This window comes from Dermacentor silvarum, chromosome 7 (genome assembly GCF_013339745.2).
Source record: "Dermacentor silvarum isolate Dsil-2018 chromosome 7, BIME_Dsil_1.4, whole genome shotgun sequence".
NCBI classification, from domain to species: Eukaryota; Metazoa; Arthropoda; class Arachnida; order Ixodida; family Ixodidae; genus Dermacentor; species Dermacentor silvarum.
The window spans coordinates 32,454,637-32,471,076 of record NC_051160.1 but is presented as its reverse complement, the minus strand read 5'-3'; the positions used below and the strand labels follow the sequence as shown (position 1 = coordinate 32,471,076).

The 16,440-nt window shown below is 47.4% G+C and overlaps 1 protein-coding gene across 1 annotated transcript in view; it reads right to left on the bottom strand.

Annotated features, from left to right (window-relative positions):
• The window catches only part of LOC119457882 (spectrin beta chain-like), a 47,322-nt gene that overhangs the window by 25,344 nt on the left and 5,538 nt on the right, over nucleotides 1-16,440 (bottom strand). Inside the window, 8 exon segments of the mRNA XM_037719646.2 lie at nucleotides 1-216; nucleotides 1,050-1,190; nucleotides 3,162-3,212; nucleotides 4,167-4,295; nucleotides 6,821-7,675; nucleotides 8,212-8,713; nucleotides 12,616-13,473; nucleotides 14,337-14,509. Of these exon segments, the coding sequence (XP_037575574.1) occupies nucleotides 1-216; nucleotides 1,050-1,190; nucleotides 3,162-3,212; nucleotides 4,167-4,295; nucleotides 6,821-7,675; nucleotides 8,212-8,713; nucleotides 12,616-13,473; nucleotides 14,337-14,509 (2,925 nt within the window).

The following is a 16,440-nucleotide window of genomic DNA, read 5'->3' as shown; positions in this document are numbered from 1 at the left end:
GCGCAGCCGCTCCCGCAGGAACATGAACTGGGGGTCCTCGTCGGCCGCGTCCGACGTAATGCGCTCGCCGTACTCCATCATCTTGGTGTAGTCGTCCGTGTAGTTGTCCACCTCCTGGCGGATGAGGCGGTGCTGCTCCAGCAGCCGCTCCGCCTCCTGCAGCGTGGTCGGCTCGTCCTCCGACGCAATCTCCGTCTGCGTCCGGGTGAGCCACGCCTACGAGAGCATGGTCAGGTGGCCCTGTTACTCCCTCATGGTAGCAGTAAGCACAAGTGCTTCCAACACATTCATCATCATCAATAGGCCTATTTCATGTCCACTGCACGATGCATAGACTTAGAAGATAGCAGTAAGCAGGAGCAGTCCTAACACATTACACCAACCTAAATAAAATCGTTGCCTGAAATTTCACAAAATTTTGTGCAGCGGGGCAACTAGTTCAGTTTCTTAGGTCGGGAGTAACTAAGATGACAAAGATGATCAACATGGATACAAATATGAGTTTCTTTTCTGGCTTAATATCATAGGCCAATGAGTTAAAGTATCAGGGATACATACCTGATTCACGTATAAAAGTACTCCGATACATAGTCCACACAAGATATTGTAACTTGCCCAGTAATTCTACATGTAATGATCCTCGGTCACTCCTGGACAAATAAGAACCCGGCGCTACTGCGCCAGTGGTCCTCGGTTCAATTCTTGGGCTGTGACAAATTATTTTTCAGCTAAAAACAACTTTTCCAGTAAAGTGCAAGAGCACCTTCTGCAGCCTTTTACTGCAAATTAGATTAATAAACAATTATTAACAACGCACATCTTGGAACCGACGTGAAGCGGTTAATCAAATGCTATAAACTTGCCCATTTCATTGCTGCGTCTTTGGTGTAAACGAAACTGGTTCGCGCGCATATGCTCTTGCGCACCGGTGCTACGCAATGTAATACACGCAGCGATCATCTCAAAGAGGTAGTTGGCATTGGTACGATCTAAATAAATGCGCAATTGAGTGTGAATCCAATAAGATTGCTCTGGTGTAGTGAACGTACCTGGAAGTGGTCGAGGTCGCGCAAAAATCGGTGCAAGTCGCCGGCTTCTTCCAGCTTGGCATCGCGCTCCTTGAGTAATTGCGTGAGCTGCTCCCAAACTGCTTTGATCTGCAGAATGCGTTCCTGGATGGCCTCTGCCTCCTGCAAATCACAAGAAGGATTTAGCCGCCAAGGCTTCGAGCTTTTCAAGGTCACTTCACAGGGAAAATAGAGAGAAACACCAAACACTAATAAAATATTCTTTCAAAGCTCTATTTTCGTTAATAGCGTAGTAAGAGGTTGATTACTAGATTACCATCAACAGCAATATGGCTAGCCAACTGCACAAGTCCATGTTTTTCAGATCAGGGGGGCTTACAAACTGAGTTCTGCAAAATACAAGCCTTCTCAGTGTTCACGACGACACAGATGCAGCCCATCTGCTTTGTCTCCTTTCCCTCTGGAATGCTAGTACCGCATTTACCCCCCCCCCCCCCAAAAAAAAAAAAAGAAAACAGAAGGTAACATGCCTCTCATTTCTGCAATCAGTAAAAGACGAAACATCCCAAATTTGCCGTCAGAGAGAATGTTTATTTAAACATAGTTTTTGTTGTTGTCACTCTTAGACCGCTCTTGATCGCTATGTCCACCGTGCAGTACATTGCCATTTACTTTGCATTTTTTTGAGCTTCACTAACACTGAACAGGATGGCAGCCCATGGCTAGACTAACCACTTCGCAAGTTTGTCCTGCAATGCACTTGTCTCCAGAATGCTGGAAACGGATGACCCCGCTTCTGCTGCTATAATAGCTAAGCATGTAAAAGTAACTCCTCTTTTGAATGAGCTTTCGTAATGGAAGCAGCGTGTCATTGTCGCCAACTTACACAGACTTTGTTCTGTCACCACTTTATGATGATAACTGCGCTGACACCGACTCTGCCGGTTGGCTGTTGCCAACACCACAAACACTGTTTCGGTTTTCTCTCTGACTGCAACGCATGAACAATTACCGAACTCACTTGCCTGAAAAAATAAATAAATAAAAAAAATTTCACCAACCATTACGATGCTCCCTAATGCGAAATTTGAGCGCAGCTCTATACGTGTTTTCATTTCGCGATATATTGAGGCAAAGAAATTGAGAGAGACATGTCGCAGAGTCGGCAATCATTGTATATGTGATCTGTGGGTCGAGCGCGTCGGCTTTTGTACAGGACTCATTGAAGGTTTCACTGTAATCGCTGGTGCCACATGGCTTCCAGAAAGTACTATAGAATTCGCGTCGCGCATGCAATCAGATTACAAAACAATCGCAAACCATGACAATCAAAACAAGCACAAACGAGACCAAACCAAGCAAACAACAAGCGCGAGCGAGAACTGACGCGAGCAGATGATAGTACGAAACTAGCAGTCTGGCTGTGACCAGATATGAGTACGCATGAAACCAGTTCCTTCCCGCGTGCATGTCACTGAATAGGCCGCTCTCATTGGTCTCCGCTGTTTGCGGCTCGCGTCTTTCATCTTTCGCTGTTGTGCTCATTCGCTCGGTTACGCCGCCGCCGCCATTCGCCCCAGGAACGGGCCATTAAGAGCTGCGCTCTAAAAAGGTGCGCATTAGAATCAAGTAAACGCAGTGATCACTTTCCTGTTCAACCTTTGTAAGCAATAGGTATACTGCTCTCATTTCTACAGCTAAATTACTGTTGCATAGTCATTTGATTGACTGAACAAACACATAAGTGATGATCAACCCTTATGTCCGTGTTGACCAAGCATGTACGCTGTAAAGAATAAAGATTTGTAGGCCCTTGGTAAAGAACACAGCAGGGTTTCCCGAGGCAAAGTATTATGGTACCCCGATTTAGATGAAAAAGAAATTGAGATCACTTGTCCACTGTGTATACAGGCTACAGATCTACAGACCTACAGGTGTAGAACCTTCGTGCCCTCTGAACAGCCCCAAATTCCAACTACGGAATAAAAAAAGAAAAAGGCACTGCAACATCTGAGAGAGCAGAGGACAGCTCACTGGAATGTTGAACGAAACAAACACTGCACAGGTTACCTGTGCACACAACACCACAGCCAACCCTCGCATGATTTAAAAAAGACACCTGGTTTTCCTCACCTCGGGGTGCTCCTGCTTGATACGTTCTGCCTCCTTGTCCAGGGCATCCAGCTGCAAGCAGATGTTGTACTTGTAAGTCACACAAAAGGCTCGGTGCATGGCATAAAAGGTGACAACGCACCTAGTTACGTCATACATCACCATAAGCAATGTCGCATGCCATTGCATCATACGTAAGAAATAAAGCGACTTTAAGACAACAAGCGACCGAGCAATAAGTCGCAAAGTGCAAGGCTGCCACGCACCAATATGTTTGAAATGTGCTAGTCCCACAACCAATGTGCCGATTGACAAGAACTGTGCATTGCCATCAACTGTTAAATGGAGCGTGTGATCGTGTGGCTTGTAGTTTGGGCGTACTCCAGCTTAGGGGACAGTGAATGCATTGAACACACGTCATTTCCCATTGGAAATGCCTATTTTCAACCTGCCCTAGAAAGATTATTTAGCACTGCGCAGTGCAATCGGATCCAAAACTAAATCTGCCTTTGCAGCATTCGTATGCTTTACCGCATAACACGGATGTATTGCGGTGTAGCTGACTTAAAAACCGTGCGGCAAAGCTGACTGTAATGTAAAGCTTTAATGTAATTTCTACATTAGTTTTCTACTTTGGACACACAGAAAGTGGGCGCGTGTTAGAATACTGGCAATGAATCAGTGGTGCATAACAGCGATTTTGTACATCTTTTTTTAATTTGACCCGCCGGATAATACGATCCATTTTGTCAATCCCAAACAGGGTCGAATTAACAGAAGCCGACTGTAGTAACTTTGTAACCTACACAGAGATCTATTAAATCATAAGTGCCACGCATTAACACAACAGAAAATCACACTTGTGGAACCTCTGTTGCATAAACTTTTGTAGCCAACTGTGGAAATTGCAGCACACTGTAAAACTGCTCCTACAACATTCACGATACTTTATCTCCACCCATGACCACACCCACTATGAGCCTTTTTAAAGTTTTCACGCCCAATTGCAACTTCCCCGTTCCTCACCTTGGCTTGGATGGCGGCTAGGTCACGCTCCATGCCCGAAAGGCGTCGCTGCAGAGTCATGATGCCTGTCAGATCGTCGCCCAGGTCCTCAGTGGCTCGCAGCAGCTTCGTCTTCTCCTCAATCCAAGTCTGCAGTAAAAGAAAATTGCAACAAACACACCCTTGAGTATATACGACAGGTAACTCCAAAACACGCAGGGGGCCATAAATGCCCCACAGAAAATTTAAAGCACAAGTATTACTTAAGGCTTAATTCACTTTTGGCACACAAACAAAAACAAACTTCAGTGTGATCCCGAATGTACTGTATTTGTCTGAATCTAAAGGGCAGATTTTTTTTGAGAGAGAATGTCCGAAAATTGGATACGAAAACAAAACTGCGTTCATAGCATTGCCGACAGCTTACCGTCAGACAAAGTGTCATCACCATCACAAAATGGCGACAGAGCAAGTATTCGGGAAGTTGCTGTGGGTTCATTTTGTGCTCGACTATGATCTGGAGTGGTATTCTCGGTAAATCATTTTCGCGAGATTTCACGTGACTCGGCCCCAGATGTGTCGGCGTATATGGCAGCCAGCTTTTCTGGCACCATGCCAGGCTCGCTATCTGTGCAGAGTACCGTATTTACACGATTGTAGGTCGACCCATTTTTTCAAATTTGGCAATCCAATGTTGGGGGGTCGACTTAGAATCGAAACCGAACCGTGTACCACTAGTAACGGCAAGAGAAACGAGAAATCAGGGGTGCTATGGCGTGGTTACAACTTTGCCCCTACGTTTTTATGGTTACGGTAGAAGCGTAGCGTAATGATTTACTGTATTGCATACATTTTGATTGCGCGCACTACGAGCGCACGGCTCCTGTGGGAGCATCGATCATGGAAGAGCCGCCGTTTAGGGGGTATTGGTAGATGGCGGATAAGCCGCCGTTTGGGGGGTATTGGTAGCTGGCGGGAGAGCCGCCGTAAGGGGGGTATTGGTAGTTGGCGGAAGAGCCGTCGTTTGGGGGGTATTAGTAGTTGGCGAAGAGCTTTTCTTTGAGATACGATTGTTTTCGACGGCCGCGCGTATCTGTCACTTCTGCTGTTGTGCTGAATCGTCGTGCCTGTCATGAGTGCCAAGAACTTTAGGCGCTCGTTCTCAGCAGCGTTCAAACGGGCTGCTATCCTCCATGTTGAGGAAACTAACAACTGCGCAGCGGGACGCAAGTCTGGAGTCAGTGAACGTGTGGTGCGGCAGTGGCGGCTTCAGCGCGAGAAAATTTGGCCTCTCTGGCTACTGTGTGTGGGTGGGTCCTCTCTGCGTGGGGGGCTGTACCACGCGATGTCGTGGTGTGGTTGTTTGCAAAGTGTGGACTCACTTTTGATGACGACGTGCTGTGGGACCGCAGCAGCTATGACGGCAGCAGTACCAGTGAGGTCAACTCTAGTGACGATGAGTGGTCTTAGCAACCCCATCAATAAATTTCCCTTGTGTGAAATGCACTCGCGTGGTTCCCCCCCCCCCATTTTTTTTTTTTTTGAGACATGCAATTTTGGGGGGTCGACCTACATTCGAGTCGACTTACAATCGTGTAAATACGGTACCTGGGACGCTGTCGGTTGCATGCTTCGACAAGTCCAATGCATAGTTTCGTAAAATTGCTGAAAAGTGATGGTAGTATATCTGAAAAGTGGTTGATCAAGAATACCACTCCCCCCTGCGCTTGGCATGACGACGCAGCGCTAAACATCAAAAATTTGTTTGCCATGCCATAACCATGATCTGATTATGAGGCACACCGTAGTGGGCGACTCCAGATTAATTTAGACCACCTGGGGATCTTTAACGCGCACTCAATGCACAACACACAGACATTTTTGCATTTTGCCCCTATTGAGATGCTTTACTCATCACAATGTGGCTGTTGCGGCAGCGTTTTGATCCCACGACATCGTGCTTAAAGCCCAATGCCATAGTCACAGGTGACGACGCATTGCTTTTACAGTGGAATCTCGTTGATAGGATCTTCATGGGAACCAGGAAATGAAGCGTATCACCCGAAAATCGTATCCTCCAACGTATTATCCAGCCAAATCGTATTATCGGGAAAAGAAAAAGAAACATATCCTGAAAAACGTATTATGCATAATCGTATCAACGGATTCGGTTGTATGTAATGACAGTGCATTAAAACATTCCTTTCTGTGAAGGTCAATCCTGCATATCTCGTTTCTTTTTTTTTTTTTCAGATTGCGAATGTGTGTGTGTGGGGGGGGCATGCTATATTTCTCTTTTATAAATTGTGGACGTGTTACATTCAGGTGCAGTTTCATTTTATTACTTAAAATACCGTGCAAATTTGCAGGTTTTAAATCTAAAGTTGGGGGCACGTTAGAATCGGGTAAATATGGTAATATGTCTATCACCTGCCGCACTCACTACATTACAACAGCTAGACTCCACAAAGAAACATTTTATATGCCAAGGAGCCTTTACCGATTCCTCGACAGATATGGCAATAATTCGGTGCACGAGATGCAGCGCAGACCGGTAACTGAAATGGTCATTTTGCGGTCGCTAGGGTCTCGTTTATATGAGTTATGGCCGCTCCTTGAGATTTCAGCCAAGGCTAGAAGCAACAACACTAACTTCAAGTACTCAGTCTACTCACAATGGTCTCGCGGCACTCAACGTGGAAGGTCTGAACACCGTGGGCCGACGAGATGTTATCCCGCTTCTTCTCGGCCGCATCCCGAAGGGACGCCCAGCTTTGGTTGAGCGAGTTCTGCTTGGCCAGCACTTCCTCAGCATTGGGGTGCTCGACGCTAAGCAGCTGTCTGGCCAGCTGGTTCACAACGGCCACGCGGGAAGCGCTGTTGTTCATCTCCTGCTCGAAGCCCTCGAATCGGTGCCGCATCACTTCGGTGTCCTCGGCGTCCTTGGTCAGCACCATGCTGTCGAGCATCTTGTTCTTCTCCTCGATCCACTGGTGCACGCCGTCAGCCTCGTTGAGCAGCGTGTACAACGAGAGGGCATCCAGCAGACGTTGCTTTCGCAGACGACCCAAGTCCAGAAGGTCCTTGTAGCGGCGGTCGATGGAGGCCAACCGTTCCAGCACCGCGGGCGACTCGCGCTCCGCCAGAGCCCCCGCCTGGGCGTGAAGTGCGTCGATGGCCTGAGCGTAGCTCTTGAGCTCCTCCATGACCTCCTTGTGCTTCTTGAGCAGTGACTGGACGTTGGCCTCGTCGCGGCCAACGTCATCGCTCGAGACGAGCATGAGCGTGTCGAGCATCCAGGTGTCGACGTCGTCGGCGTCGGCGAAAAACTGGTGGAAGTCCAGAGCCTTGGCGAGCCGCTCGGCGCGCTGCGCCTGCAGCTGCCGCAGCCGATCCCAGGCGGCCAGGACTTCGCTGGACCGCTCTGCCACTCGCTCGGAGCCGGGCGTGCCCTCTGCGGCCAGCGACTCACCGGCCTGTATAACGGCCTGTAGCTGCTGTTCGTGGGCTGCCAGCTCATCCTCCATTGCCTGTGGGTGCGAGAACGATGAAGCTCAGGTAAACTGTGCATTCGGTCAGCAGTGAAAGTTAGCACAGTGACAGCATAGTAATAAAGCAGCAAGAAAGAAACTGCAGATCCAAATTAAGGCAACTGAGAAGAGCAAAAGTTACAAAAACACAACAACAACAAAGAAAAAGCTGATAATGCTATGCAACCTCAACTGCATGCGCTATCTCAACCTGCTCCACTGTTAGGAGAAATTAACTAATGCTCGTGCAAGTTCTGTTTGTCATGTCCGCCTTCCACTACACTCGTGATTAAATACCCGTGTTCTAGCTTGGAAAGAACAGGGCAACAAAGGTACACATATGAGAAACACAGGCGCTGTCCTACGTGCGTCTCTGTCATCCTGTCTATTCACTGGGGCATTGACATTTAAAGAGAAATGTACCAACTAGCCCAGAAACAAGTTCTTTGAGTTAAGATCCGTCGAATGCACCGGGTTGATATTTCTGCACGCTATCGATCCGGCACAACAGGAACGAGCAGACAGGCTGCCCTCACCTTATTCTTGGAGATGAGCAGGTGCACCATGGTGAGATCATGCCCCAGCTCCAGCGACGACAGGATGCGGTCCTTCTCCTCGATCCAGGCCTGCTCCTCGGCCATGTCCCAGTAGAACTGCCACAGGCGACGCGAGTCCTCGAGACGACGCCTACGCTCCGTCGCCAATGCCAACAGTTCGGCGTATGCCTCCTCCAGCTGCTTGACCCTCTCGGCCACCAGTGGGTCAGCGGGCGCCTGTGCAACGGCGGCGCGGACCCGCTCCCCGAGCACGTTGACATCTGCCTCGAGCAGCGAGTGCTTCTGCAGAAGGTCCTCGACGCCCATGAGGTGCTGACCCAGATCTGAGGTGGCCAGCCGAGCCTTGAGCTCCTCCATGGCGTCCACGATGTACAGCATCTCTTGCAGGCCTTGCTGCAGTTGCAAGCATGCCTCGAGGCGCGCCCGCCGACCACGCAGCAGCTCCAGTAAGTAGCTCCACAGGCGCAGAACATTGTCCTTCCTGCATCCGACCGAGGGGATCCACGCAGTCAACGCCAAATTCACCAAGTGTAAAGCAGATATGGCATAACAAGTTATAGGAATGGCAGGGCTGGGCATGCATTGGTTGACAGCAGTTTGATCACTATATTATTACCGTGGTACGCTACCATTCCTCAGTGGTACATAGAGCCAACGATGTCGAAGATGTTAAAGATCTAACCAAAAAGTGGAAACCTGATGTTTTGATTTCAGAATGGTTTCTTCTACGAGGCAGAGTGCAGTATTATAGATCTTGATAATTAAGGGAGGATGACTTCACTCAAGCTGGTATTCCAAAAGCGGAGCCAATATAATGCCAACATTAGCCGCCCTTCGAGTGCTATTGGGTAACCTGGTTTTCCTGGTACATTTGATGGACAGAGATGATGAGGGAGAAGGGGGTGAATGGACTAGGGGTGGCAGTGTTGGTTCTGAAGAACGAAGGAAGCTACTGTTGTCGCACTTGGCCTTTTGCTTTCCTTGATAATTAATTAGCTTAAACAGATAGAAAATTGTCAAAATGTGTAGCTTCCAGCCTGCAGCGTTGAGAAAAGTGGTCAACCAGTTGTGGATGTCTTTTGTTTTTTACCAAGAGAGGCCCATGCTTGAAAGCTCCGCACCAAAACGTGACAGAATTAATCAATTGTTTCGCTCAGCATCCAATCGACCAATTCTGATCAGCAATGTCACACTCTAAACATCAAATCTTAAAGACTGCTTGTTGGGAGCCGAATCATGATGCGGGCCTTCAGTTTATTCACACAACTGCCGAAACTCAGAGAATTTCAAAAATATTAAGCCTCGAAGTTTTGCAAATTTGTAGCTACAATGAAAATAGTTGCTGCAGTACTGTTATTTGGGTTATTCAGAATGTGAAAAACAAAAATTACGGTGTTAGTATTCCAAGAACATGCGCTGTGAGGCACGATATAGTGGAGGGCTTCAAATTTTGACCACCAGGGGTTCTTCATCGTGCACCTAAATCCAAGTACAGGAGCAATTTTTGCATTTCACCTTCAATGGAATGCGGCTGCTGTGACCAAGAATCATACCTGCGACCTCGTGTTTAAAAGCAGGATGCCACGGCCACGCCGACCAAGGTAGTTGCAGTTGATTTGTTACGCACCCCTCTGCTAACACTACCATGGTGAAATCACTTACTGTTCAACTTCAATTTTGACACTTTCAATATGCTTTCTAAAGCAAATAACCAGAAATCGGCATTTTTTTAATTAGCTACCTGGACATTGTTACCCCTTGTGCAAGTTTCTTCAGACAGGCCACCTGAACAGGCCAAATTGCACTACGGCCTACAGTTGAACCTCGTCATTGTGAAATCACACCCAACAAGAAAATACCTTGTGTTCATTATAAGCACATATTTGTTACTTGCTGATACAGGCAAGAAATATGTTAGGTTTAATTCATTACATCCGATAATTCAAATTATCCGTGTTCATTTACAGTCGAACACCTCTACAATGAAATGACCTGCATAACAAAGGAATGCTGTCTGGGTTCAATTGTAAGTGGTTCGGTGCGCTACCTTTACAACGAAGTGACCTGTATAACAAATGATTTGGAGGCGCCAAGCATTTTGTTATAAAGGTGTTCGACTGTATTGAGGTTCAACCAAGTAGGCTCCACGCAAATTTTTGAAGATCTGCTCAGACTAGAACAAAAAGCCCACGCTTCGTATATGCACACACAGTAGTGGTTAAAAGTGTTAAGCTGTAAACAGCATTTGCAAGGCTGTCTAGTAAGACATGCTTGAAAGATGACAACCCAGCACAGGCCTTCACCATGGGACGCAAATGCAGAACTCTTTTTATGACTCCTGCTCATTGTTGACTAGACAGGGTTCAACCGACTAAGTGCGTCCTCGCACACACACACTGTCCCATGCACGCTACACTGTCAATCCATCACCGTCAGCTTGGCGTTAGGACAGAACAAAGCCCCCCATCTGACGCTCCCCTACCACTCTTTTTCATGTCAGTGAGAACCCGTCACAAAAGGACAGCTTTAACAACACAGAGGTACAAGAGAGAGACAGAGTCAATGACCTACACAATTGAGCAATCCCTGTGGGCTGCCCTTTGCACTGAACGTACATGGTGAATCAATGTGAATGCCTGATCTGCATTTTTTTACTGTTCAATGCCCTCGGCTTTTGCTTTGAAATGAAAAAGTGACCCTTTCTTGAACACGACAGCTACTTTGCAGATCTGATCAGGCGATGCTCCGAGTTGCAAAAACAAGAAATTAAACAATAAAGAAAGCATGCGCATATCGCAGGCAAGCATTCAAGAATGCACACCTAATCGTTCGGTGGCTTTTGTATAGTGTGCAGGCTTGAGAAGGAGAACTTATCTTTGGGTTCTTCCCCTCTAACAAACCGCTGATAGTATTGAAGCAGGACCACGGAGGAAGATTATTTAGGAGTAGAAACTCCCGTCAGCGCGGGCGCTCGCGTGCGAGCAGATAACGTCACATTAGTATGCGCCGACGGGGGCGCATGCAGTGGCGGCGCCGACGGGGGCGCATGCAGTGGCGGCGCCTTGCGGCACGTCATGCAAGCAGCAGCGAAAAAAAAAAAAAAAAAAAAAAAAAACAGAGCAGCAGCCCGGTGGATCGATGGTGCCGCTCGGGCGCGTTCTCTTCGGCGGCGCCCGAGCATGCCGTAGCGTTGTTTTTGTAGGCCTTTAAGTCAAACAGTAACTGTTCTTGTCGGTGTCTGTTCGAGGGCCTTAATACTAACAGCGCTGATACGTGCAGTGCACCCTTATTCGGAAATTGCTAGCCTAAGATGGGATGCAGGTGGGATGCGTGAATGCCCTCAGTAGAAGTTGTGAGGCGCGCCGCCGAACGGGACCAATGCGCACGGCCGCGAACGAGAGAAACACACGTGACCGGTTGCCTTGGCAACCAAGACGGCGGTAATTTCTTTCTCAGCCGCCAGGTGCCGCCAGCATGATAGTGGCTCTGCGGGCTTGTGACATTATCTGGTCGCCGCAACTGGCGGAGTTTCCACTCCTAAAGGTTTCTTGCTCCGTGAGCAGGACACAAAAGCGAGATAGCTGGTGAGGGATCACCATCAAGAAAAAGTAGCACATGTGTTTATCTTTTTTCTTGAATTTGTCCTTTCACTGCACAGATTTATGCTAATGCGTGCATGACTAGTCAAACTAGCCCGACAGTTCACATTTTTTTAACGTGCAGCTATCTCCGCTACAGAGTCCCTCATAACACAGGGGTTGCTCGAAACATGAGAGACCCCTAAAACAAATCAAATTATGGAGTTGTAAAGTCTCAAAGCCACACATGGGTAATGTAGTAATGGCTCCGGATTAACCCCTTCTGTGCCATAGCTGAGCTGGGTTTATCCACGCATTTCTGGTAAAAACGGCCAATGAGAAGCTCAGCTTGGCGACGATACTTTTTCATTCCTTCGCAACTTTCATTTTTTCGTAGGCAATGCATTTCATTTTCTTGTATAGCACTGTTACAAGTTCACTTTTGCAATGAATCAGCAGAAATTTCGCTGATTAACACGTAATAAGTTGTCTGCATTGTTATTCATAAAGGATACCGCATTAAAGAAGCGGGTCATTTTTAGTCGGATTCCAAAACAATAGCGTGGCACGGAAGGAGTTAACTTCAACCATGCAGAGTTCTATAACGTCAACCTAAATATAACTGTACAAGCATTTTTGCATTTTGCTTCATCGAAATGCAGCTGCAGGTGAGGCCAAATGAAAATGCGCTAAACGTCTGAACGCACTCGCTTGCCCACGAAACAATAAAGATAATGGGGCGTAACAGAACTGTGGTAGGTAACAAAAAGAAAAATCAAAGCGGTGAGAAGGGCAGCACTCTCACCTGGCATTGATACGATCCACATCATGGTACCCTTCAGTCTCGAGTTCACGCGCCACGGCCAGTACTGCCTGCACACGCTCCTCGTAGGCCAGGATGTCCGTCTCGATGGCCTCGTGCTTCTTAGCCGCGGCCTGTGCCGACGCCAAGTCCTGGCCAAAGTTGTCCTGCGAGACCAGCCGCTGGTTCTCGGCCAGCCAGGTCTCGCGCATGCCGGCCTTGCGGTCGAAGCGAGCAGCCAGCTGCTCCAGCTTCTCCTGGCGGATCAGCTCCTCGCGGAGCGCCAGCTCCCGTTCGTGCTCCGCCTTCTCCAGCCGCTCCCAGGCCCGGTTCGTGTCGGCCAGGAGGCGGCCCTCACGCGGCGTGTACGGCCGCTGGTTGTTTGCCCGCAGTCGGCTCTGCAGCGCAAACAGCAGGACCTCCAGGTTGCCCTTCTCCTCGAACTTGACGGGCTTCTCAGTCGTGCGGTAGACGTTGAACGCCAGCAGCTGCTGCTGCACGCCAACCAGAGAGTTGGCGAAGTGCCGGTCCGACAGAGCCACGATGGTCTCCTCGATCCAGCGGAGCAGGTCCGAGGTGAGGCTCTCGTACTCGGCAATCATGCGGTCGTTTTCCATGGCGTGGCCGATTACCTTGCCGATACGCTTGCCTTGCACTGTCTCGGCCTTCATCTTGGAAAAGTAGTGGTAGTAGGTCACCACGTAGGTGATAATGGACTTCTCGTCAGGGTTGTCCACGAACACATCCTCGGGGTCGAGGAGGCGGGTGAGTCCGAGCTTCTGCTCGGCGGTAGTGAATGCGTTGTTGAGGTTGTAGATGGCATTGGAGCGCGACAGCTTGTCGTACTGGATCAGGTCTGGCCTGTGGGCGAATTGAAGTTCATGTAAATTTTTTTCCCCTAGTAGACAACAATGGAAGGCAGTAAACAGAAGAAAAACTAAAGGCTAGCAGCGCAAGAAGAGTTGCCCTTTGAACAAAGTTAAGTGGGACAACGAAAGAGCAAGGAAAGTAGCACATCATAAATACATGCACATACATAGCACTACTTTCCCGACATTACACTGAATATAACCTTAATACCAAGCAGGAGACCTAAAACACCTGGTGTTTAAACAAAAACAAAATAAAGAAACTATTCACGTTCTCATGGAAAAGAACAAAACTGCATACCACAAATTGCTGCACAGTGGTTCACAATTCTACTGTTCAAGGATGACACTCGATACATAAGGCACCTACACAACACAAAAAATTAGGAGCAGACTGAGAGAAACCTATTAAAATAGATATAATTGTCAAATAAATTTTAGCAACTCTCATATGAAGCCCAACAGACAACAAAGCCAAGGAAAGCATAGGGGAGAACAAAAAAGACAATCATCTTCGCCTATGCTTCCTATCAGAAGAATCAACATCAACATCAGTTGGCTTCATATTCATATCAGCCGTTACATAAAAGTAAAAATGCCCCCAAATGACATTTTAACACGAGCAATGACTACAACAACCGGAAATTCCAAACATCTGGGACACACTTTCGCACACAATAGAGAACAGGGGTAATGCAGAATTGTCAGCTTCAAGCACGGAGTACACCATGAAAGGGAAAAATCATCAGCCACCATGAAGCTATAAAGGAAACCTATACGGGTTTCTTTGGAAAGAAAGCATCGCAGTTGAGGAACAATTCGTCCTGGTCCGGGACTACGTCGAGAGCATCTTACCTGTGCTTGTGGATGAGAGCATTGAAGGCCAGGCCATCGCGCCAGCTGGTGGTGAAATTGCGCACATTAACATTGGGGTAGCCAGCAGTCTTCATCTGGCACCAGAGAAGCAAGGCGTCCTTTGCAGACTTAGTCTCCTGGTTGTCCACCTGCTCGATTGTGATGTCTTGGATCTGTGACAATGAGAATGCAAGAGCTATTAATGCCGATACTTATCCACGTCGCCACTAAGCAGTTGAAAATTTACTACATTTCCCACACAGCAGGCAACCTTACAAGGGCTAGAGAGACCCTTCTCGTCCTGCTCGCATTTTCTACTAAGGAACAGTACAATCGTAAAGGCACAAATAATATGTGATTTGACTTAACCTTGTATCTGCAAGTTGTAGTTGCGGTAGCTATTTCCTCGAAACCATCGCAGATCAAAAAGAACTGCACTGGTGAATGAGCAGAGTGATGCATTTCTGTGACTGCGCTGCCTGCTAAGTATAAAACGAGCATGGGCTTGATATAAATTCAACCTAGTTGTGGGTGATATGTGTGGCTACAAATGAGCGCTGTGTAGTGCACAATGCTTGGGAGTTATAAGACATGCAAGTTTATCAATACAACAACACTTTACAACTGCTTTTGCAACATTATCTTTAGAATTAGCCAAACCAGACAGGTAATTCGTCAAATTGTTTAGCTTCCAACACTTGCCAGTAGTCTATTTTTTTTTTTTTTTTACATTGCGCCCAACATGCCAAACGCACGCTGTCTCTGACTGCCTGTGTTTCTAAGAATGGCTTTAATTAATTTCATTCAATTCCGTAATTGCGCTATGGCATGTTCGCCAAATGCACCTGCTAAAAAAAATACTGTACGTGGGCTATGGCACGCACCAACGAACGCATTCAATTACAGAAGTGGGCGATATCACGTGCTCCAACAGGTACATGCCCTCATCGCCCTCCCACACGCTAACCTCACGAGGGAGGGCAATGGCCATACATAGCAGCATCACCTCTCCTTGACCTGCATGCTTCGGTGAGAGGCTAGAATGTCGGTAATGATTTCAATATTGAGGAGGCACCACAAGGGGGTGCTGCTATTATGCGAGTCGCATACAATGGGTACAGGTAGACTGAGAGCTTTCACAAACTGTGCTCCAGTTCAATCCCATCGAAAGGCTCTACAGCTTCAGTATGCCAAAGAATGTTGATTGAAGGCGACTTCGTTGGTGCTATTAGACCATAAGCAGTTATTGGATGGCATTAATCCTTTGAGATCCATTGTTGGGAGCCACCCGCCATCAGTGGACAATTTTTCACTGCTGCCGAGCATGATGGCGATCTCAACGCACTCAGTTTACGGGAAGAAACGACATGTTGAAAATGTCCATGTCAGAGCTCCTCTAAGAAGAACCTTATCTTTGTTTTAATCACTTCCATCCTCGCCTGCTTCACTGCCCTTATCATTATCTCCTTCTTCCCTTCCTCATATGGCGAGTGGCAACTAAAGCGGAACACATCAGGCTCACCTCTAAGTTTGCATCTGAAAGAATCCTCTCAAGTTTCCGTCTAAACTTTAAGAAAAGTCATTCTTGCATGTTAAAAAATGAGTCTTTATGGCTCAGAAATCAGCATCACTGAGCTTTCATGGCAGTAAATGTGGCCACAGTCTATCGTTATAAGCACTGTGAGTGTCTTCGTCCACTTCCAGAACTAAGGCCTCGTTCCGAGATCTCCAATTAACCCCTTAAGTGCTTAATTATTCTGACAAAAAGTGACTGTTTTGCCTCTTTTGTAATGGCATGTTTCCGAATTTCCCTTTCTCCCAAACACTTCCAAAAGTATTTTAAACCAATTTACTTCATACTTTATGCATGCTAACCTAATTTTATCTCTTCACTAAGCAAAATAGATGTATTTGTCATTGCCACGAACAGTACAGACAGAAATGGGGAAAATGTTTTATATTACAGTCTTTCAAAATCAACTATAATGTGAAGGAAAGTTCGGCACCAAAGAAAGCTTTGCACACATTCCAGTGCTAAGGTAGACGGAACGGCGCACAGAGGTTTGCCACATGGCTTGCACCGGCCCTGCACGACCCACTAGCA